This window comes from Mus caroli, unplaced genomic scaffold (assembly GCF_978045245.1).
Source record: "Mus caroli unplaced genomic scaffold, Mus_caroli_1 scaffold_2, whole genome shotgun sequence".
Classification (NCBI taxonomy): Eukaryota; Metazoa; Chordata; class Mammalia; order Rodentia; family Muridae; genus Mus; species Mus caroli.
In genome coordinates this window covers 103,411,870-103,433,473 of record NW_028227257.1, presented here as the reverse complement: position 1 = coordinate 103,433,473, position 21,604 = coordinate 103,411,870, and the positions used below count along the sequence as shown (strand labels likewise).

General features: G+C 41.5%; 1 protein-coding gene across 33 annotated transcripts in view; it reads right to left on the bottom strand.

The window, feature by feature from the left end:
- Positions 1 to 21,604, bottom strand: part of Ttn (titin) — a 271,447-nt gene that overhangs the window by 230,167 nt on the left and 19,676 nt on the right. For all 33 annotated transcript variants that reach the window (XM_085834746.1, XM_085834758.1, XM_085834754.1 and 30 more), the window contains 27 exons: positions 20,029 to 20,322; positions 19,820 to 19,942; positions 18,254 to 18,541; positions 18,023 to 18,088; positions 17,164 to 17,422; positions 16,891 to 16,951; positions 16,559 to 16,774; positions 15,267 to 15,409; positions 14,195 to 14,400; positions 13,445 to 13,678; positions 13,086 to 13,330; positions 11,957 to 12,240; positions 11,651 to 11,815; positions 11,378 to 11,546; positions 9,568 to 11,261; positions 9,150 to 9,431; positions 8,461 to 8,727; positions 8,104 to 8,376; positions 7,438 to 7,701; positions 7,083 to 7,343; positions 5,111 to 5,371; positions 4,301 to 4,564; positions 3,951 to 4,211; positions 3,560 to 3,820; positions 2,861 to 3,121; positions 1,917 to 2,058; positions 1,664 to 1,829 (listed from right to left, as the gene is read on the bottom strand). In XM_085834746.1, the coding sequence (XP_085690872.1) occupies positions 1,664 to 1,829; positions 1,917 to 2,058; positions 2,861 to 3,121; positions 3,560 to 3,820; positions 3,951 to 4,211; positions 4,301 to 4,564; positions 5,111 to 5,371; positions 7,083 to 7,343; positions 7,438 to 7,701; positions 8,104 to 8,376; positions 8,461 to 8,727; positions 9,150 to 9,431; positions 9,568 to 11,261; positions 11,378 to 11,546; positions 11,651 to 11,815; positions 11,957 to 12,240; positions 13,086 to 13,330; positions 13,445 to 13,678; positions 14,195 to 14,400; positions 15,267 to 15,409; positions 16,559 to 16,774; positions 16,891 to 16,951; positions 17,164 to 17,422; positions 18,023 to 18,088; positions 18,254 to 18,541; positions 19,820 to 19,942; positions 20,029 to 20,322 (7,410 nt within the window). The remainder of the gene's footprint in view (positions 1 to 1,663; positions 1,830 to 1,916; positions 2,059 to 2,860; positions 3,122 to 3,559; positions 3,821 to 3,950; positions 4,212 to 4,300; positions 4,565 to 5,110; positions 5,372 to 7,082; positions 7,344 to 7,437; positions 7,702 to 8,103; positions 8,377 to 8,460; positions 8,728 to 9,149; positions 9,432 to 9,567; positions 11,262 to 11,377; positions 11,547 to 11,650; positions 11,816 to 11,956; positions 12,241 to 13,085; positions 13,331 to 13,444; positions 13,679 to 14,194; positions 14,401 to 15,266; positions 15,410 to 16,558; positions 16,775 to 16,890; positions 16,952 to 17,163; positions 17,423 to 18,022; positions 18,089 to 18,253; positions 18,542 to 19,819; positions 19,943 to 20,028; positions 20,323 to 21,604) is intronic.

Genomic DNA, 21,604 nt, shown 5'->3' with positions numbered 1-21,604 from the left:
TGTATCTAGGGACTTTTAATTATTATAGAGGTCTTTTTTTAAAGATTTATTTATTTATTATATGTAAGTACACTGTAGCTGTCTTCAGACACCCCAGAAGAGGACGCCAGATCTCATTACAGATAGTTATGAGCCACCATGTGGTTGCTGGGATTTGAACCCAGGACCCTCAGAAGAAGCAGTCGGTGCTCTTAACCGCTGAGCCATCTCTCCAGCCCCTATAGAGTTTGATCCTACATTATATGAATTATAACTTTATGGACTAGATAGCAAATATCATTCTCAGTTTAAAAGTGAGAAAAACAAGGTTTTTCAGAACTAGAATATAAGGGGAAAGAGACTCAGTTGGGTTATATGAGATTTTGCTGAAAGTGTTTTTAATACAACACAGGCTCTCTAAAGCATGATCTATTTTTCTGGAAGAGAAAAAGCGATGGAGCTGAACTCAAAATTAATTTCTTGGAACATACTCCTTCCTCCACTACGTCATTTGGAAAGATCAGCACCCACAAGGATAAACACCATAAGCACACTGGATGGTGGAGCGTTCTGCATGAGAATGGCCTCTACGGGCCTATGGGCTCTTATACTCAAATGTGTGGACACCAGCTAGTGGAACTGTTTGGGAAGGATTAGGAGGTGTGGCCTTGCTGGGGTAGGTGAATAGCTGGGGATGGACTTTGAGGTTTCAAACACCAGTGCCAGGCTGTGTCTTTTCTCCCTGTCTGCTGCCTACAGACCAGGCTGGAACGCTCTCAGGTACTTTCTCAGTAGTACCTGCGGTTCGTGTCTGCTTCCCACCATGATGATCATAATCAGTTCTCTGAAATTGTAAGCAACCCACCAACTAAATGCTTTCTTTACAAGAGTTGCCTTGGTCTAGGTGTCTCTTCACAGCAATAGAACAGTAACTAAGACAGATGGCAAAGGTGTCTGGTTAGCATCCTTGTTAGGAATCATTGTTCACACTGGGACTACTCTTAGGCCCACAGCAAGCATTCACAGACACTCAAACCCTACATACCTCTTCATAGGAGAAAAAAAAAACCTGAGAATATGCTATCTCCTAGATTTTCTAATTGATAGCTAATGTGTGAGTATCACAATTTAAATTTTAGTTTGTGTCTGATTGGAGCTTCATGGTAAGCAGTCAATTTTTTCAATGGCAAAGTTTCTACAGCTGTTTTAAAAGTTTATATTTTATTATTTTATTTTATGTGTCTGGGTGTTTTGCCTGAATGTATGCCTGTGTACCATTTGCATGCCTGGTGCCAGGTGATGCCAGAAGCGGACATCAGATTCCCTGGAACTGGAGTGAGAGATGGTTATATACTGCCATGTGTGTGCTTGGAATCAAATCCAGGTCCTCTGGGGAAACATCCAGGGCTCTTAATGACTCAGCCATCTCTGCAACCCATCCACAGCTGTTTCCCCTGCATCTCTCTTAATGACAGAAATTAGCTGTATAATGAAAGGACATATTTGTTGACTGACAAGAGGCTGAGTTAATGGATGGCAGTGTAAGAATCTAAGCCTACAGTGACATGCTGATTTCAGACTTTAAAATACTGTAGTTAGAAAAGTTAAAAGTAAAAACAGAAAGCATAAGAGTGAAGTAAGAATGACTGATGATTTGTCAGGAAAGCCAGTGTGTAGACAATACCTGGACCTCCTTCTTAATGCTCCGGATGCGGACATCCCTGCCTTCTACAAAGAGGTTAGCAGTTGACATGTTGCCTCCTGCCACCACTGTGTATTTCCCAGCATCAGACATGCGTGTGGATGGGATCAGAAGGCGGTGGACATATTTCTCCTTCTGGATCTTTATCCTGTGGAGGGAAGGATATGGAAGCTTAGTGCATGGGATTCAAAAGGAAGTTGGAATAGTTGGGACACAGTGAAGCAAAGTGACTCACCTGTCTGCTATCTGAAGCTCTTGGCCATCTTTCATCCACTGGACGGTGATGTCGGGCTCAGAAACTTCACATTCAAACATGGCTCGTTTCTTCTCCAGAACCTTAATGTCCTTAATGTGTTTCCTAAATTCTATATGACGAGCTGGAAAACAGAACATAAAAAAAATTAGCATTTGACATCATTATTGATATATTAGTCACATTCTATTTGATTTATCTTTTAGCAGAGGTATCTAATCCATAGACATAGGGTTGGATCCACCCCATGATAGCTCTGAACATAGCTCAACTCAAAAATCTATAAACTTATTTAAAACATTTTGAGAATGGCTTAGAACTTATTTTGTAAAGTTTTTGCATTGTTCTTAAACATGAGCAAGACACCATCTTGTTACAATGCCACACAAAATGAGCATGTGCATGTTTTCATTTGGTTAATGCAGGTGATGTACCATGGACACCTGGGCCAAGCCAATGTAGCCTAGAGAAACCTAAAGGTTAGACATCGTGATTTGGTGTTTAACTTAATGGCTTCCATGGTAATATCATGCTTATCATATAAGCATTGCTATAACTTTAAAACCATTTAATTTTTCTCAGAAAAGCTCAGATAGCTCTTAGCCATCCTATGCAAGAACATTTCCCATTACCTCTTGCTAGACTGAAGCTAATGCTCTATGTCTCAATAGACTTGTGAATTGGGGCCATTTCGTATAAATGGACTCCTACAGTGTATGTTGCTCTGTGGCTGGCTTCTTTCAGTTCTCATAATATTTTCAGCAGCTACCCATATCATAGCATGTGCTAGTAACTCCTTTTTATTTCCAGTTACCACCCAACTTGGAGGGACACACCACACTTTATTTATCCATAATTAAAAGATTAATATTTCACATGGTATATTTGACTTTCCTCCCCCTGCGCATACATCCAGGAAATCATACCTTCCACATAAAGGGTGGCCGTCGATGTGGCTTTTCCAGCCACAAAAGTATAATCAGCAGCATCTCCAAAGTGAACATTCCTGATGTTCAGCGAGTGCGTGAGCTTCTTGGTTCTCATCTGGCACCTGTCAGTTGACTTGATCTCCACACCGTTCTTTAACCATTTGTAAGAGATGCCTTCATAGTTTACTGTCACCTCAAAAGTGATGGTGTCTTTTTCTTCAGCATTGATGTCTTTCAGCATGGATGTAATCATGATTGCTGCAGAGGAGAATAAAAATGAGACACCTGAGTGTGCAGTGTAACAACATCTGGGTTGTAACAAGTGCAGAATGGGAGCTTCCAATGGTTTTTTGTCTATGTGCTGACATGATTATAATTTAGAGATGGGAGCTTTGACACTGTCCAGGTATGAGAGAAGACCAGCTGGGAGAGTGACAGGGACATAAAGTGATAGAACCAGATCATTTTCTAGGCAGAATTCTGAGGATTCTGAAATTAGAAACTTTTATGCAGATAAAGAGGCTAACAGAGACACACTGTGAGCACATGGTAGATGTTTTTATCAAGAATGGTTTTAATAGATTCAGTGATTGTGGGAAAAGTGTAAGATTTGTAAGAGTAAGTCTGCTAAACCTTTAGATATGTGTATGTGCACATATATACATATCACACACACACATCTATATATTTACTTACGGGTCACTGTCAGGGTAGCACTGACTTGGTCATTGCCACAAACAAATGTGTATTCCGCTGAGTCCTCCGTGCTCGTGTTCATGATGATCAGCTGGTGCAGTTTCCCCTGCACGACGATCTTGAACTTTTCACTCATCTCAATTTCCACTCCGTTCTTTAGCCACATGGAGGGGACATTGAAGTGGGACACCTCACACTCGAAAGAGGCAGCTTTGGTTTCAGGAACCTCAATACTTTTCATAGTCTTTGTGATATGGAGTGCTGGGGAGGGGGAGGGGAATCAGAAAGTGGCCCAGTTAATTCATTTTTAAACACGGATGAAGGAAAACAGAGTGGTAAATCCCTAAGCCTCCCTGGGGAGATGCTGCCACTGGGGCTGCCAGACACTTACTCTCCACAAACAGCTTGGCTTTGCACTCCAGCTGGCCCACCATGGCTGTGTACTCGCCGGCATCCGAGGGGGAGATGTTCTGAAGCATCAGTTTGTGGACTTTTCTCTCTGAGACCAGTCTGTGCTTGTCACTTGGCTTAATCTCCACATTCTTATGGAACCATTTTACTGGCACCGTGTCATGGGAAACGCTGACTTCGAAGGTAACAGTGGCATTTTCCAAGGCGGTCACGTCCTTTGGTTTCTTAATAATCTTGACAGCTAATGAAGAAAGATAGAGAAATTCAGTGGTGCAGCAAACATCATGATAACCACAGGTTGTCCACCTATACAGGTTTGTGTCAACTTACTCTCAACGTGCAGCCGGGCGCTAGCTCCTAGCCTCCCCAGTTTGAAGCCGTAGACAGATTCATCTGCCATGGCGCAGTTTTTAATCTTCAGTGAATAAAGTGTCCCTTTGACTGAGATCTCATACTTGTCGTTGGAATCTAAGACAACTCCGTTTTTAATCCACTGGACCCCTTTGACATCTGGGTGTGTGAGTTCAACAGAGAAGACTGCGTCCTGTGTCTCTGTCACAGTGAGGTTCCTCAGGGTCTTCTTAATTTTGACAGCTGCAGAAGAATTAAGAGTTGGTTTATAGCAATGATGACCAGAAAGCCAAAGGAGTTCTGAACCTGGTAACTTCCAAGCCGGTCAGCTTGGAAAAGAACAGCTAGCCTGCATTTTATAGTTCTGCAATCCCTCCTTTTAAAAGACACTTGGCAATCACTTAAGAAAATCTGAGCTCCAGTTGAAAGTGGACATTGTGCAATGATTTGTCTATACTTCGGTGATACGAAGTTTGAATATAATACACTAACAGCTTACTAGACTGATTGGAGATGGGTAAAAAAAAAAATGGTATGTGGTATCAAGAGCGTCTGAGGCAGCTGTTTCACATACCTGAAGCAATGATTTTTATCACAAACAAGAACGTATCTGATGAAAACTTTGAACATTCTCATACAGGATTTATAAGGAAAAGGTTGACAAAGTAATGATGGTTTAAACTGAAGATGTATGTGACCCTAAATGTTCACCCACTTGACTTTCACTATGGTAGCAGCTAGGGCAATAGCAGGATTTGGGGAAGGTAAGGCTGTCCTTATATCACTGACCTTCAACTTTCAGCTTGGCAGATGTTTTGGAGGTAGCCACCTTGTAGGTATATTCTCCAGCGTCATCTAACTTGGCGGCAGCGATGACAAGCCTCCTTTTGTGGCCATCGGATTCACTTCTGAAGTTGTTACTCGGAGCCAAGTGCTTTCCATCCTTCAGCCACTCTCCCTCAGACTCAGGGTTGGCAACTTCACATTCAAACACAGCTTCCTGGGATTCAGCCACGGTCTGGTCTGTGAGTGGTGTGGAGATGGCTCCCCCTACACAAGAAGCAGAGGACACAGGTGAGGCCTTTCAAATATTCACAGACTAAAGAAATCATTGCGGAATCTCACATCAAATGTCAAATTGTAAAACATGATTTTAAACATAAAGTTTTACCTATATTTAGAAAGTACCAAGAAATTCCTTATTTTGGGTACACATGACTAGAAAACAGAAAATACATTGTGCCAAGGGGGAAAAATGCAGAAAAATACAGAATTCTGAAATCCCTAACACAGAAGCATGTCACACAACTTTCAACTAAATTTCTTGCTTTTGAAAACATGCTCTATGGTCCTTTAAGAATTACATCCTTAGCATATGTTTGGTATTTGAGAAAATTTTCCTGAACAAAATGTCAAAGTCAATAATGTGTTTACTGTTTGCTTGAGGCGCTGCCTTGTTCTGTAACACAGTGTGACCCTAAACTCATGGGAATCCTTGTGTCTCAGCCTTTTGAGTCCTTGGAATTATAAGCATAAACCTATAGTCGTGTCCAGGATCCACGTGTCCTTAAAAGAAGCATTAAATATGTTTCGAGCATTGGCTCGAAAGTGCCATTTCTTCTCTAGTGTTTTCTCCCATCAGCCCGGGATGTGAGTCACTGCTTTAGCTACTTAGTTGCTTGGGCATCTGTTTTCCTCTAAATTCTGAATTCTTCGAGAAGAGACACACATCCATGTCACTCCTGTGTTTTGAGTTTCTAGTAATATCTTGCCTATAGTAGGTACATTTAAAAAGCCACGCAAAATCACACAGGGTTTTAAAGCCTGTATTTTTACACACTTAAGATGATACTTAAAATATCTTATAAAAGTAAAGGACCTGAGATTTTATTTGATAGGTCTTTTATGGCCAACTCTCTAAGGAAATATTATGTCATAAAGTATAAACCATGAGACTTTCACACCAACTAAAACACATCTTTACCATATAACTGCTTATATACAAGATCAGTTGAATCTGTGAATAGCGTCCCAATTCCTCAACACTCAAATGTAATGAACCAAAAATGTCAGTGATGATTTCTACTTCTGTGTTGACAAGTGCACTATAATTATGAATCCTCATTCTAGTAATTTCTGACAAATAGGAAAGGCTGAGTATCCCCTTCATGTCATAAGAGATACACAGATTAGGCTGTTTTGTAATACAAAAAATTCATTGGGTTCACAAAAACGAAATAAGAGAAAAACATTTTATGGAGCAAGTATACTTAAAAAGAAACAAATCTTTATTGAAGCAAAGTTAAATGAAACTCAGTTTAGCAAACATTTACTGATTATCCAGAGAGGCGAGCACAGAGAAGAGAAAGAAGCAATAAATTCTGTATTCAAGGGCTATATGCTCTTGCGTGGGAAAGGAAACAGGGAATAAGACCAGTGTTTAATAAGGACATTGAAAGAGAGGAAGACAAAAGAATCCTGGGGTGGGAGAAGGAAGTGGAGAGGTTAAGGAAATTCTCTCGGAGGAGATGGCACGGGAGACTGATTTACAGTTGGCATCTGAGTTGAGTGAACACTCAGACTTTAGACTGGTAGAGACAGAGGTTCGGGTACTATTAGCCTTTAGATCAGTGTGGTAAGAGTCAAGGCAGTGTGTGTGTGTGGGGGGGTAGATGGGGATTTGTGGGAAAATGGGAAACAAGGTCTTTATAAATACAGTGGTTGCTTGCCAGAACTTAGATCGAATGATCACTATACAAACCTGCCACAGTTAGCTTTCCAGATGTTGTATTTTCTCCTGCATAGAATGCATACTCCCCTTCATCATCTTTCATCATATTGAGGACTGTCAGTTTGTATATTTTCCCATGAGCTTCAATTTTATATTTAGAACTGGGCTTAATTTCTTTGCCCTTAAAATTCCATACAACATCAATTCCTGAGTGGGATAGCTCAACCTCAAACACCACATTTTGTGTTTCTGTGCAGGTGAGGTCACGGAGACCTCTGATAATTTTAATTTCTAGGAGGGAAAAAAGAAAATATTTGGTAGTCATTATTACAACAAGACTGTAAAATGCTTTAAAAGATGACTAGTTACACAGAGCCATCCTTACTCTCTACAGACAGGTTACAGCTGGTTTCCACCCTGCCAACCATCAGCTTGTAAGGGCCTTCATCAGAAGCATGGGTTCGGTTAATCACAAGTCGCTGTTTGGTGCCTTTGACAATGGATTGCACACGATCATCAGGCTTGATTTGTTCATCATTTAGGTACCATTTAACAGAAGTTACATCGGGAACTGAGACCTTGCATTCAAGTACAGCCTTGGTACCTTCAATCACATTGACATCTTTGAGAGGTGTTATCACATCAACACCTGCAAAAGAAGACACACAGAAAGAATTATATGAATGTGAAATTTGTTTAAAATGTCTGCACATTCAAGTTCTATGGCTCAATACCAATGGGGATATAAAACTAGATCTGGGGTTATAGCTCAATATAGAGACCTTGCTTTGCCTGTGAAATACCTTGGGTTTGGTCCCCAGCATCACAAACATTTTTTAAAAGATTAATTATTTTATGTGAGTATGCTTTCACTCTTTTCAGACACACCAGAAAGCATTGCAGATGGTTGTGAGCCACTATGTGGTTGCTGGGGACTGAACTCAGGACCTCTGGAAGAGCAATCAGTGCTCTTAACCACTAAGCCATCTTTCCAACCCCACAAAAATTTTTTAAAAGGATAAGAATTAACATAAAACTATGTATCACTCACTATAGACAGAGACATTCCCACTGGTGGAGAGTCCAAGGGCAGGAATAGTGAAGGAGTAATTCCCAGCATCTTCTTTGGTCATGTCTTCAATAAGCAGCATGTGGGACTGCTTGTCTATTACAATGTGAACTCTGTCACTGTGCTGTACTTCTTGACCATCTTTCATCCAGACACCTTCTACATTTTCTAAGGAGACTTTGACTTCAAGTTGAACAATGTCACCCTCGCAGACCTTTTGATCGCTAAGTCCTTGGAGAATAGCAATCGGTCGGGCTGTGGTGGAAAGAAAAGGATGTTATTTTTATCTTTATCTTTTAACGGATGCACCCTGCAGTTCTCAAGGATGGGAAGACTCACGTTTCATCTTCAGTTTACAGGTTGTCTTTTTCCCATCAACAACAAAGCTGTACTCTCCCTGGTCCTCTTTGGTTACATCCTTGACTGTGAGGTTCTGGCGCCCACGGCGGGATGTAATTGAGTATTTGCCATTGGACTTCAACTCCACATCATTGTGATACCATTTGCCTTCTATGTTTTCTGGAGATATGATGCACTCTAACTCTCCTGAGTATGACTCTGGGACTTCTATGTCCTGAAGTTCTTTCACGAATTCAACTACTGCACCTGAAGAATGAAATGAAGGAGAATTAATGTCTTGGGAGAGGCATGCAACTAGAGTGTGGATAGAGATGTTGCCTTACATCTGTTATCTCCCTCTTATACTTTCAAGACTGTCTTCCTGACATATCTTCCTGCTAGTGGGCTGAGAAAATTTTAATACAAATCAGTTATTTTAATTTTTGAATAATTTTGGAATCAGGGAGATAGGTTTCAATCAAGATACTTTTAAATGAGGCAAGAAAATAATCCTGCTTTAAAAAATTCAAATTTCAATACTATTAGCAATATACATTGACAACATTTGGTATAAAGCTTTTATCTAATTTTACTAAACTTATGTTTATGAAAGGAAAAATGTCTAGCATTTTTTATCACAGAATTAAAAATGACTCCAGCAAACAATGCAGTCACTAATTATCTTTTACCTTCCACAATAAGTTTCGCTGTTGTCTTGATATTTTCATCTTCCACAAGTACACAACTGTAGTCTTCAGCATCAGATGTGTCGATGGTCAGCACAGACAGGAAGTGAACCTTTCGGTCAGAGTGCATCCTATACTTATCCCCTGCATGAACTTCGATACCATCTTTATACCATTTTACTTTGATAAATGGTTCTGAAGTTTCACATTCAAATGTTGCCATGGTGTCCTTTTCCTTAGCAACAACATCTTGCAATTCTTGTGTGAAAGTGATCAATTGCTTGGCTATGGGGAAGGGGGCAAGAATACAATTAAACTTTCAATTTGAATAATGGGTAAAGAGAAACATTTAAATATGATAAGGGATATTCATGGGCATACAGAGAGAGAGTGTGCTATAAGCGAAACATCTTGAGATTACCTTGGACGAGCAGGAATGCGTGGCTTGAGGTTTCCCCAGCTATATTGATGGCCTTTACCATGATGCTGGCAGAGTCCTCTGCAGTCACATCTCTTATGACCAGTTCACAAACATTGTCTTCTGGCCAGTACCAGTAGATTCGGTCAGATCGCTCAATTTTTACACCATTTTTATACCATTCACATTCAGGGTCTGGTTTCCCCACAACCCTGACTCTAAAGTGAGCATCAGATCCTTGGCCAACGGTCTGGCTCTGGATTCGTTCAAAGATTTTGGGTGCCTCCATACTAGGGCTAAGTTCGATTCTCTCGGGTTTAAAGGTTGGAATTGTGACTTTGCCTTCTTCAGCCAAGGCTTTCTTCTCCTCTTCAGTTAACTCTTTGGTCCAGTGCAGAAGCTCATCTTTAGTTTTCTTGAGGAGCTCTTCATAAGACTCATCCTTCTTGCGAGACTTCAGCTCCACCGCTGTGATGGCTTCATAGTATCCCTCTTCTGTCCGGCGCTTAAATTTACTGCGCAGTTCTTCAGACTCCTCGGACACCTTCTCATGGGTAATCCTTTCAGCCCTTTTCAGCTTCACCACTTCTTTGGTTTCGCTGGTGTCCACGGGTCTGTCTACCTTCTGCACTTCGAACTGAAGTTTCCCTGGTTCATGTACGTGAAACTCAGGCTTTGGCTCAGGAGCGCGCCTGAGGACAGATCTGAAATCCTCCCTCTGTTGGATTTCAAGTTTTACTTTGTGTTCCGTCACACCTTCAGGATTTTCTGCAGTGACCTTGACTTCACCTGTGTCATAGGATTTGCAGTCCACAATATCCAGATAGTGAATGCCATCATAGCGAACTCTGAACCTTTTGCTTTTCCGGATGAGCTGTCCATTGAGGTACCAGTTGACCTTGGGCTGAGGGTAGCCTGTCACTCGGCAGCGGAATCTGGCTGTCTCCCCTTCAAGCACTCTCACTGGCTCTGGGAACAAGACAATGTCTGGCTTTTGTTTTTCTTTTTGATCTGTCGTCACACCTGTCAGCGCACCTTCGTGAGCCATTCTCTCTAGTTCTTCTATCCTCTGTAAGCCTTTCTTCCCGTCAGGCAGTTGAGATTCTTCCACTAGACTTTTCTCATCTTTGACAATAAGAGTAGCAGAGGTGTGATCTGTCCCGTATTTGTTAGTAGCTCTGCAGGTGATGACACCACTGTCTCTGGAATAGGCAGCTCCATAATCAAGGCTGCAGTAGCCGAATTCATTAATCATCCGGAGCCTGTTGGCCGCCTCCAGGGGCTTCCCATCGTGAAGCCACTCCACCACCATGGTTGGGTCACCAATTGGTGTTAGTCTGCACTCAAAGTGGGCAGGTCCAAAGCGCTTCAGTCTGAGGGAAGTGAGTTTTTTCTTGAAAAATGGTTTCTGTTGTTTCTCCTTGTCATAGAGGTCGCCCTCCTCCCACTGTTCTTGACCGTATCTCAAATGGAGAGGCTCCAGTTCTGGGGCAGCAATCTCCTTTGCTCTGTACGTTCCTCGTGGGATAATCAGCTTTCTTTCGGGTTCAGGTTCTGCAAACTCAACCTCAACATTGACTTTGCACCTTGTGGTGTCTCGGCCTGCCTTGTTAATAGCTGTAGCTGTATACCAGGCTGAATCTTGGCTGATAATGGAATCAATCTTAAGGGCGGCTTCTCCTCTGGTTCCTTCAATCCTGTTTAAAAATAAGAAAACAAAACCATCAATGTAGTTAGTGGTGGTAGCATTTTCTGCTTATTTGACTACTGGGTTTGTATAAGAAGTTTAATTTAATTATCTATTCAAACATGCCTGATCCTTGGGTATTTATGGGGAACAATGATGTCACTGTTTTTCAGCCACACAATGTCAGGGTTGGGGTTGCCCGTAGCTCTGACTTTCATTTCGAGCCTGGAACCTTCCTTTATGTTGACATTTTTCAGTTTTTCCACAAATGCTGGCTTGATCTGGTGTTCCACAGCTGAAAGAGAAAGGTCATGATTTAGAGCAACTGGGCTGGAACACCTGTTTATGACCCAGGCAACAAAACAGGTTGTTTTCATTTCAATAAAACTCTTGTTTTACCTTCCACAGTTAAAGTCACAGATATTGTGGATTTTCCTGCTCTGTTTTGGGCCACCACTGTCCATTCTCCTGAATCGCTGGGTGACGCAGGGACAATGATCAGTGACTGAGTTCCATCTTCTTTAATGACGACTTTGTGTGTATAATCATTGACAATTTGCTGTCCTGTTTTTTTTTTTTTTAAAAAAAAACAAGCAAAATCAAAAACACATTGTAAAATGTTTTGTTTTGTTTTGCATTGGGATATACACATATAAGCTTATTTCTGTGTTCAGGGACTCACGGGCAAAGCTGTATCATGCTTACCATTGTGAAACCAGAATGTCTCTGGCATGGGTCTACCCACAACCTTCAAGTCAAATCTGGCAGTCTGTCCTTCTAAACATTTGAACGAAGCAGGTTTTAATACAAAGACTGGTTTATACAGTCTCTCCAGCTGTGATTCATCTGTCTCCTCCAGCCTGCGTCCAGGAGACATCCGTGCGGGTGACATTCTTGCAGGGGACATCCGTGCAGGGGACATTCGTGCAGGGGACATCGCAGGAGACATACGTATAGGTGACCTGCTCAGTGAACGTGGAGAGACAGACCTAGAAATCAAAAGGAAACTCTTATTTTTCATGAGCCATATAGAAAACACAGAAGAACAAACTCTTTCTGTCTTAATTCTTATTGTTATTTTAGAATTTGCTTCTGCATGTTTTAGAATGACCTCAAACCCATTGAGCCCACAAGAATAATATGTTACCATTTTCCATAACATTGTATTTTGCTTATACTAAAACCTTCTCATTCAGCACATCCAGGTAGCCAGACTCAAAATCTTAGGCAGCTCATAATACCTGCTTTCTGCTTTGTCTTTATCTAAATTAGTCATTATACTTTCTTGGTTCAGTTACAAAATTATGTTAATAACTGTTTATTGGCTAAACCAAATAAACAAATGTAGAAAAAAAATTTTACCTAAGAGGAGAAAAATGTAGAAATTATATTTGCTAACAAAAAAATGCAAAGCTCTGTTGCTAATTTTGCATTCAGACTAGCTTGCATTTATAATGAGACTATCAGCCTGGTTGAACTAAACTAATTTTCACAGTCTCATGGAATCTCAGTGTTCCCATTTCCAAAAGAGCAATAACACCCACTCCATTGTAGGGTTGCTATATAAATCCAGGGAATCATTCATTAAGACCATGCATTAAATGAACAGGCACTATTGTTCTGTTAGATATATAGGAAAAATAGTTTGCTATACTGATTAAAATCCCTTTGTTCATCAAAGACCAAGAGAGAAAAATCTCTTGGCAATTGCCAGCACTGCCAGTGCTTAGCTTTTGTGCTATTTCATGCTTATTTCTCATACGGTAGTAATTTGCTCCTGGGATGTTCGGTGTTTTAAAGAAGAACACCATTCAACTCTGAGTGTAGGTCTTACCTGATTCTGCTCACTGCTTCCGGTGTGGGCATGTAAGTTGGAGCACTAAATGGTGCAGCAGGCTCCACGTACAGCTTCCCAGAGCAAATCGCATTTCCTTTGATATTGCTGGCAAACGCAGTATAGATGCCCTCGTCCTCTGGAAGGACAACAGGTATACGTAGGCTGGCCCTGCCATCTTGTAGAAAGTCCATTTGGTATCTTTCCCCATGTCTGATGCGCTTGCCATCCTTATACCACGCAATCTGCAGAGAACATCATGTATGTGAGAACCAACGGGGACTGAGCACTCGGAGTTGAACTTATTTGTGTCTTTACTGCGGTGTGGAGGCATACTTCCATAAACGTTTTTATTTTACCTTGGGTAATGGATATCCAGACATCTTGCAATGAAAGGTGACACCCATCCCCTCAAGAATTCTATAATTTTTTATCCTTATATCAAATCCTGACTCGATAGCTTCAGATTCAGAAATGTCGACTGCCATCTTCTCTTCTCCGTCCTCCTCAAGAAGTTCTTCCAGCGTAGTCTTTATTATTCTGTATTCAATCTCTTTAATGAGCCTCTCTTCAAAAGAAGAGATGTGAAATTCCTACATAGTAAAAAGATGGCAGATTAATAAAAGGCTACTTTCTTACTGATAGAAGTTCTTTAAGGGTACATATTAGTTCCAGTGTAATAGGCTTATTGACATTTTTAACCTTGAAGAGAATCTAGGTTTCTTTATTTGGTTTAATGTCAATCTGCATAGAAGGCGTCTCCATCAGTGAATGCTGTGGCATGTCATGTAAAACCGTATTTTCAGAGTATGGGATATCTGTGGGTGTTTGCTACAGAGATAGAGAGAATATGGCATTGTAGAGTTGGCTATGGTAATATTTGGGGTTTTTTTTCTGAATATATAATCCCTATTTCTAAAGTCATATTTTTTCACATATATCTTTCTAATTCTGAAATTTCAAGTATAACATATTATAGAAATCAAAGAAACTTGTTAGCAGTGAATCTGACCTACAAATGACAGAAGGTGAATATATTAAAAATGGGGAATTATGGGAGGAAATGCAATTCATGAAGTGGCTGATTTAGTCATTATTGCTATACTCACTTGGTCTTCTACAAAAGTCCTGACCATCACAGTATCTTTGGCCATTTTCTTCCTAATTAAGGCCTGTTCCTTTTCATATTCCTTCTCATATTCGGAATATGCAAATCCAGGTGCTATTTCTCCCACTTTGGGCTCTTGAATAAATGTGCTCATTTGTGTCTGGTAAAGCATTTCTTGCTGAGTCTTCACCAATGCCTCGTAATCAGCTAAGAGACAGGAGTGCAAGTCAACTTTTGGTGCTCTTATCTAAAAGCATTCATACCAATGTCAAATCAGGCAAACTATGTCTAAGATATATGAACCAAACCCAGATTTTCCAAATATTTACTATCAAAACTTGTTCCATAAATATGTATTTAGATTTTATCTCAAAACTAATGTATATTAACAAGTAAAACTCTTGTGTACAGAATTTGATAGCCACAGTCAGTCCTTTGAGATCCACCCCCCAGAGGTGTTCCTCATTTTCTATGAAACTATTAATAATTCATTTGACTTCTGGAGTTTTCTGTGCTCTAGTTGTTAAATGAGGATTAAAAAGTAACTTTCTTTAAGGGTCTGGAGCAGATCAGGTGAGACAGAATATGGGATAACCTTCTGTAAATATGAAAATCTAGCAGAGACTAATGATGGCTCAAGAATTTGGCACAAATGCTACCATTTTTCTTCTTTAAATTATGAACATTGATAAATCCTGACATTCAGCTTTTCCTGGAGACTCCCTACTAAGCTTGATATATGCTTTCCAGGCAACACTAATCGAGAGGTAGAGTGTTTTTGCTCTCTCAAGGCAGAGAGTACATCCTCCAGTCTGCCACTACCACCCGTGCTGAGGCATGCTAGCTGCCTGGACCCAAGGCATCTGGAGGCGGGATCCCTGCATCTTCCAGGAAACATAACAAAGTGTCCTTCACCCAACAGGAACTACCCTGCCTTGTCTGTGTAGCTGAAGCTGAAAGGAATAGGTGCAAACACGAGAATTGTGAAGCTGCCATATGCTTTTGGCAAACACACAGCCTCTCTCCTGTGTCACAGTTCATATCATGCAGGAACAGCTCAGCACTGTCCTTACCTTCCTCCAGCAAGGAGGCAGATGCAGACGTCTCCCCGTGCTTGTTTCGGATGACAATAGTGTATTCTCCAGCATCATCAGCGAACGTCATAGAAATCACCAGTCTGCACTCCCCAGTCTGCTTGTTATAACTCACTTTGTATCTTTGTGGAAATGAATCAATGAACATATCAGTCATAAACAGTCCTTCTTAGCGCAAAAGAGTTGAGTTTACTTGTAAATATTTCTGTGGTACAGTAGCCAGTGACTACAGCCTGTGTCTAAGTTCTGCCAAGAAGTGATCATAAAGTTTAGAGAACTGAGAAAATGCACGCAACGTATAGGGAGGGACAAACAGCCCAATGCTTTTATTTCAAACGTTATTCATGCTGCTACAGTAGCTTGCCCTGATAGTCCCGGAAACATGGCAGGCTGAGGTACCTAAGTTTGCTTGACCCCAGAAGTTTAGGCCCATCTGGGAAACATAGGGAAATCCATAACAAAGCAAACCAGAAAACACAGTACAACACCACATAAGGAAGTACACGTGTCCGCGCTTATGCTGATGGGTGATACGGGTATCTACACAGTCGGTAGTTCCTATTTGTTAGCTATGTCATCTAAAGGTTAAAATGAACAACCAAACTATAAATTCTAAATACCTCAGTGGTTAGACCCTGGTACACCACAGTTCCAACTCCAAAGAAACTACAGCTATATGTTTACATTGTCCTTTCACTCAATTGAAAACATGTGCTAATACATGCATGTGTTAGATATGTTATATATGCAGATGTAAATACGTGTTAATACACATATATAACTAGCTTTCTCCATTACATCAACTTTATTTTACTATCTAGCAACTTATAGTGTGAATTTATTGTAAGTTATCTCAAATATTTTCTGGAATTTGGTATGTAAAATATTCCATTTTGTAACACTATCAATTAATTAAGCTGGGATTGTAAACTATGTCTGTCTCTCTCCCCCACCCCCGGTTTTTCTTTTCTTAAGGAAACTCTGTATGAAAGGCTGGGGACACAGCTTCATGGTAGAGTGCTTGTCAAACATGTAAGATGCCCCATATCAGGCTCTTGCACCATAAAAATAATGCTCCAAACTGTGTGAGAATATAAAACACCCTTGAATAACTAATTAGGCTTCACTATGAGATAATCTACATGCAGGTATTGATGGGAAATGCAAGTTCTACTTCTCTTTCTATTCCTACATATCTACATACTCTTTAGAAGATATATATATATATATATCATACCATAGAGAATTCTATTACCCAAGCATCAAAGTACCTGTATCCAGTGGTGAGAGGAACGCCAGATTTTTTCCAGTAGACGTGGGGCTTTGGGTTGCCGCCAATCTGGCATTCAAACACAACACTCCCACCCTCCACCAGTTTCTGGACCACTGGCTTTGAAATGAAGAAAGGCGCAGCAGGCTCTCCAGGCCCTGCCTGCTCCTCTGTGATGCTGGTGTCGGTCATGACTACATCTCTTGACTCCATGAAGCTGGGAAGTGAATGGCATTTCTATTAGCTGCGAGGTAACAATGAACCACTAACTTCAGGGGAGAAATGTTAAAACCATGCAAAAGCAGTAACTGCACAGGTCAAAGAGAGGCTTACCGTTTCTCTTCTGTAGCAAATTTCTCAGTCAGGGTTGTTTCCTTGTCAAACTCTTCTGACACTAGAAGACAAGAAGGTGACATTGAAGTGAGCCTACAGCTTGCTCCATTAGTGACTACGGGTAGTGTGGGGAGTTAGTGGACCCTGTGATCTGTTTCATAACTTCCACACAGGATAGCACTCTGATGTGCACAGAAACTGCTACAAAAGTGTGTGGCTACTGGAAAAGGTGACCCTCACAGAAGATAGCATGGAGAAGGGGAAGCCACAGACCTTGCACAGCAAGATAGCAGGAAGTACTGACGGTCCCGGCCTCATTCACGGCACTGCAGGTAAACCGTCCACTGTCTTCCGCAAAGGCTTCTCGGATCATGAGACGAGCAATTCCACCCTGGAAGGTTATCTGGAAATCAATGGAACTTTCGATTTGGTAGTCTTCTCTGTACCATGTCACCTTGGGGGATGGGTATCCAGAGATGTGGCACTCCAAGGTGACAGATTCGCCTTCTATGACAGTCACATTTTTTAAGCCCTGAGAAGAGAAGAAAAAGGGAACATTCCTGTGCACATATTCATTAACCACCTGTACAAATTACATCAGATACATGGCTGGAGCTTGAACATTTTAATTGGCACAAAATACCCTATGAGGAAATCAATGCCAGGCATACCCCAGTCTCTCTAGTGGAATTACCTTCACACCACATCATCGAGAGGACTCTGTCATCCTCACATCTAAATTCTAGAGGAGCTGTAAGCACAGCTGCCAACACCACTGATCAACAAAGCATTTCCGCGGGATCCCTAGAGATGACCCGCTCATGCTCTGTCCATCAGGGTGCTGAGAATTATCTATGTTTTATTAACTATGTCTGTTTGGTAGGCAGGGGGCCGGGAGGGTGACTGCTCTTTCTATTTCCATTGGTCCTGATGTAATGCTGTACGTATATCAGGATCATTGAACAACAAAATGATGGCTGCTGCATGGAATTCCCCCTTTCCTGGCCAAACAGGGCATTGCATGAAAGCCAGAATTTGTAGATCTCCTAAGGGCACTTTCTTCAAAGTGTGGGGAACTGGTCTTGGTAGCACATGATGAAGGGGTTCCAGGACTCTTGATGCATTTACTCACCGAGACCAAGGTAGGCGGAGTAACAGGCACCTCGGCAGGAGCAGGCACTCTTGCTGTCTCTGTCACCTACAGTTAGGAGTTAAGGGAAGTCTTGTAAACCATCAGCACATTCAACATAATAAACGTATTTCTGCAAAGCCTTCCAGAGCGTGCTTGATAAAATGAAGCATGAGCCCAGGATAGCGGACAAGCATCCTTCTGGCCAGCCACCACAATAACTCAGCGACCCACCTTGGCTTCACGTCCGCGCAGTACTTCGAAGTGCTCCTCACGAACGGTGCTGCCACTGATGCTCACCCCGACTTCCTTCTTCACCTCAATGCCAGCCTGACTCTTGTAAGTGTCTGGTGGCGGCATGTCGGCGAAGGGGAACTGTGGGGAAGGGGTGGGCTCCGCTCTTACTCTAGTCTCCCCAGGCTTCACGGTGGGTGCTTTCACGGATTTGGTGATCTTCTGAGTTGAAGATGTGGCTGACAACTCTTTTTGTAGTGTGGCGATAGCGCTACCAGCTATCGATGCCTGGATGCAAGAGCAAAGGGGCGGGGTTACTGAGCTGTCGGGCCAGTCATCTGGAAACGCTCAGCACTGGCATCTCAGAATCGAGCCTCAGCTGAGCCTCAGTCTATCTGCCTCCAGTGCTTGCATTACAGGTGCACGCACCATGGCTGCCTTTGGTCTGCTTTCTCAATGACTGAATACTTTCATTTTCCCTCTACAGTTAACAAAAAGATCAAACAATTGCAAAGCTCTTGGTAATTTCTCTTTAATTAGAAAACTTTAAAATTGCCCCTTTAAAGATTTGCACAAGGCACCCCTTATTTTCTGGCTCTTGTAGAGCCTGGTCAGGAACTGTCTTCGCTCCTGATGGATGCTGCATTTGGAGACTGCACTACAACAGAAAATTCGAGATAAAAAAATTAAAGTATCGATAAGTTCTAAGTACTTTGTGGTTGTACATTTGGATGTCAGCCATGAGTCCACATGACCAGTGAAAGAAAACATTGGAAAAGTATTTCAACGGATTCCTTGTTGTTTCTCTTCTGGGGTATGTGTGTGGTTATGTGGTTTCAGTAGTAACTAGAGAATGTCCCCAGACACAGGCATTATACATTGCTTATGATCCTTTGAGGGTGGAGAGGGCAGGTCCTTATTATAAAACTCTACTAATCACTATAGAGAACAGTCATGTGTTTTTCTACACAGCAGAACTAATAAGGAACAGGCTTTAGCAGGACTCTAGTGTGGGCTATGTCATTTCACAACCAATTTATCTATCATGGGATGATAATGAATGCTGCATTCAAAACCATTATAACAGGAAACACACACTCACTTTTTTAATTGATCAATTCTAGGTATTTTGTGATTGCACATTTGAATGACAGCCACAAGTCTATGGGACAGGTGAAAACAGACATTCTTCACTTTGAGATCATGTGAATATCTGACTTGTCTTCTCTTATTAAAATACATGCAGTTAAGTTACTCAAAGTGTCTCACAGCATACAAGGCTGCACAAACCACTACCATTTACAAAATGATTCGAAATATAATGTAATCAAAGCAGCTGAGTTTGAACCATAGCTGAAACGAGAAGGCAGAGAAGCCTGTGTGGATGTTGTTTCCCCGGGGGTAGAAGACAACTGCGTTTTATTGTCTTCACCAGAAGACAATGCTCAGAGCATCTGAGTCTACCATAAACCCTGTCCCTCATCCAAAAGGAACCCACAGTGGCTACATCAAAGTGCTCTAGCTGCATCATGAGCAAGGATATAATTATCACCCTCCACATCTTACCTCATATCCATGTTCTGTCTTAGGTACAGAAATTTTTGAAACAGTAAAGTGAGGGCTCGCTGTGCGGGGGCGTTTATCCACATGAACTAATCTTTCTGTTGAGATATCTGTAGTTTTCTTGACCTGCAGTAAATGAAGCTCAGTGACGTCACCGTTCCCCCAGATGCTCCCGGCACATGCGGCTGCTGCCCCACACACCGAGGACTCACCTGTGACGATATATGCATTCCCATTTGGTCAGTAGTTTTGATATGAGTCTCAGAAGGAGCCTGAATCACAGCAGGCTTGACTGCTTGAGGGACAACGTGGGGCTCTGAGGCTGGGCGCCGGGGCTGCTCGGGGACCTTTGTGGTGGAAATGTGTTCTTTGTAGCCATACTCTAACGTAGTCTGCTGAGAATAGGATTCCTCCACATGCGTAGGCTCTCTGGGTTCCCTCACGCGGGCCTGGTCCACAGCAGCTACAACTGTTGCCACGGCTTCTGCCTTTTTCCCAACGCCCACCTGGAGACAAGGTTTTCCAAATGAGTAGACGATAATGTCAAAGTTAAACTTGGACACCTCCTCCCGGGGACAGCCTCCTGGGATAGCTCCTTTACTTACTCAGACAGACAAAGGTATGGGAAGTGTAGAATATTTGTGTTATATAACAATGTTAATTGCTCAGAAACATAACTCAGCTCTTTCAAGAATGTGTGCTTTATTAATTATTATATTTCAAAGGCTCCTATGTAGATAATACTACCTCTATCTGCTAGAGACTAGACAGTCAATCCACACACACATACATGGAAGACAGGACAACACAATATGACAATATGTATACAAAATCCTAAGGACGTTTTGAGTATTTCAAGGAATTTACCTAGGCCAGGCAGACAGTCAATTAGCACCTGGGAAATGAGGATTTTGGAGCAGGCTGCCTCCATCGATTATTTCTATTATTTTGTCAATCATTTAGTCCTGGTGTCGGCATGACAACAGCAAAGATAAAAGTCTACTCAAATACTGTCATCCTCACATCCAGGAAAATCAATTGCTGCAGAGCGACATGGCTGCATGCAAGCCCGAGATAAAAAGAGAGTTCCCGATCAAAGAATGAGCACCCGAATTTACTTAGGACTCACGGGGGATGGCTTTATTCAATCTATTAGAAAAATAGCTCTCTTAAAGCACATGAAGGAAAACATTGTGATTGAAATGAAAGCGTTATCATGTTTGGAATCAAGAGAACAACCTTTCACACTGAAGTTCAATTTGCTTTCATCTTTGCTGGGAGTTAAAGCAAAGACAAAGACAAATAATATTTCCTCCTTCCTATGAATCTGATTAACATGAATGAGAACACAATTCGCAAAGGCGTTCTCTTGAAGCAAGTGAAGCCGGCGCCAGGGCATGCATATTTTAGTACTCCACAGCACCGGAAACATTTCAAGAGGTCACATGGCTCTGGCTGTCCAGTGTACTTTAGAAGTAAGGCTGTACCTTTCTATTAATCTCCAGTCTTTACTTCTGCTATGAGTGCAGTTTAACACACATCTGAAATATCTTCAAGTAAAAAACCCAGACACCTTTAAAAAGTAGTCTCTGAACCATATTTAAGGCATAGCCACGGCCTTTAGAAGACAGGATTGAGCCTTTAATGATCATGAGGTTTTTTTTTTTTTTTTGAGAAGTATAAACATCTAATCTGCCATGAAAGATTAAAAATACCATCCTCCCTTCACATTGAATTTTGGAAGGAGCCATGATATCTATAACAAGCTCAACAATTATTTTTATTTGT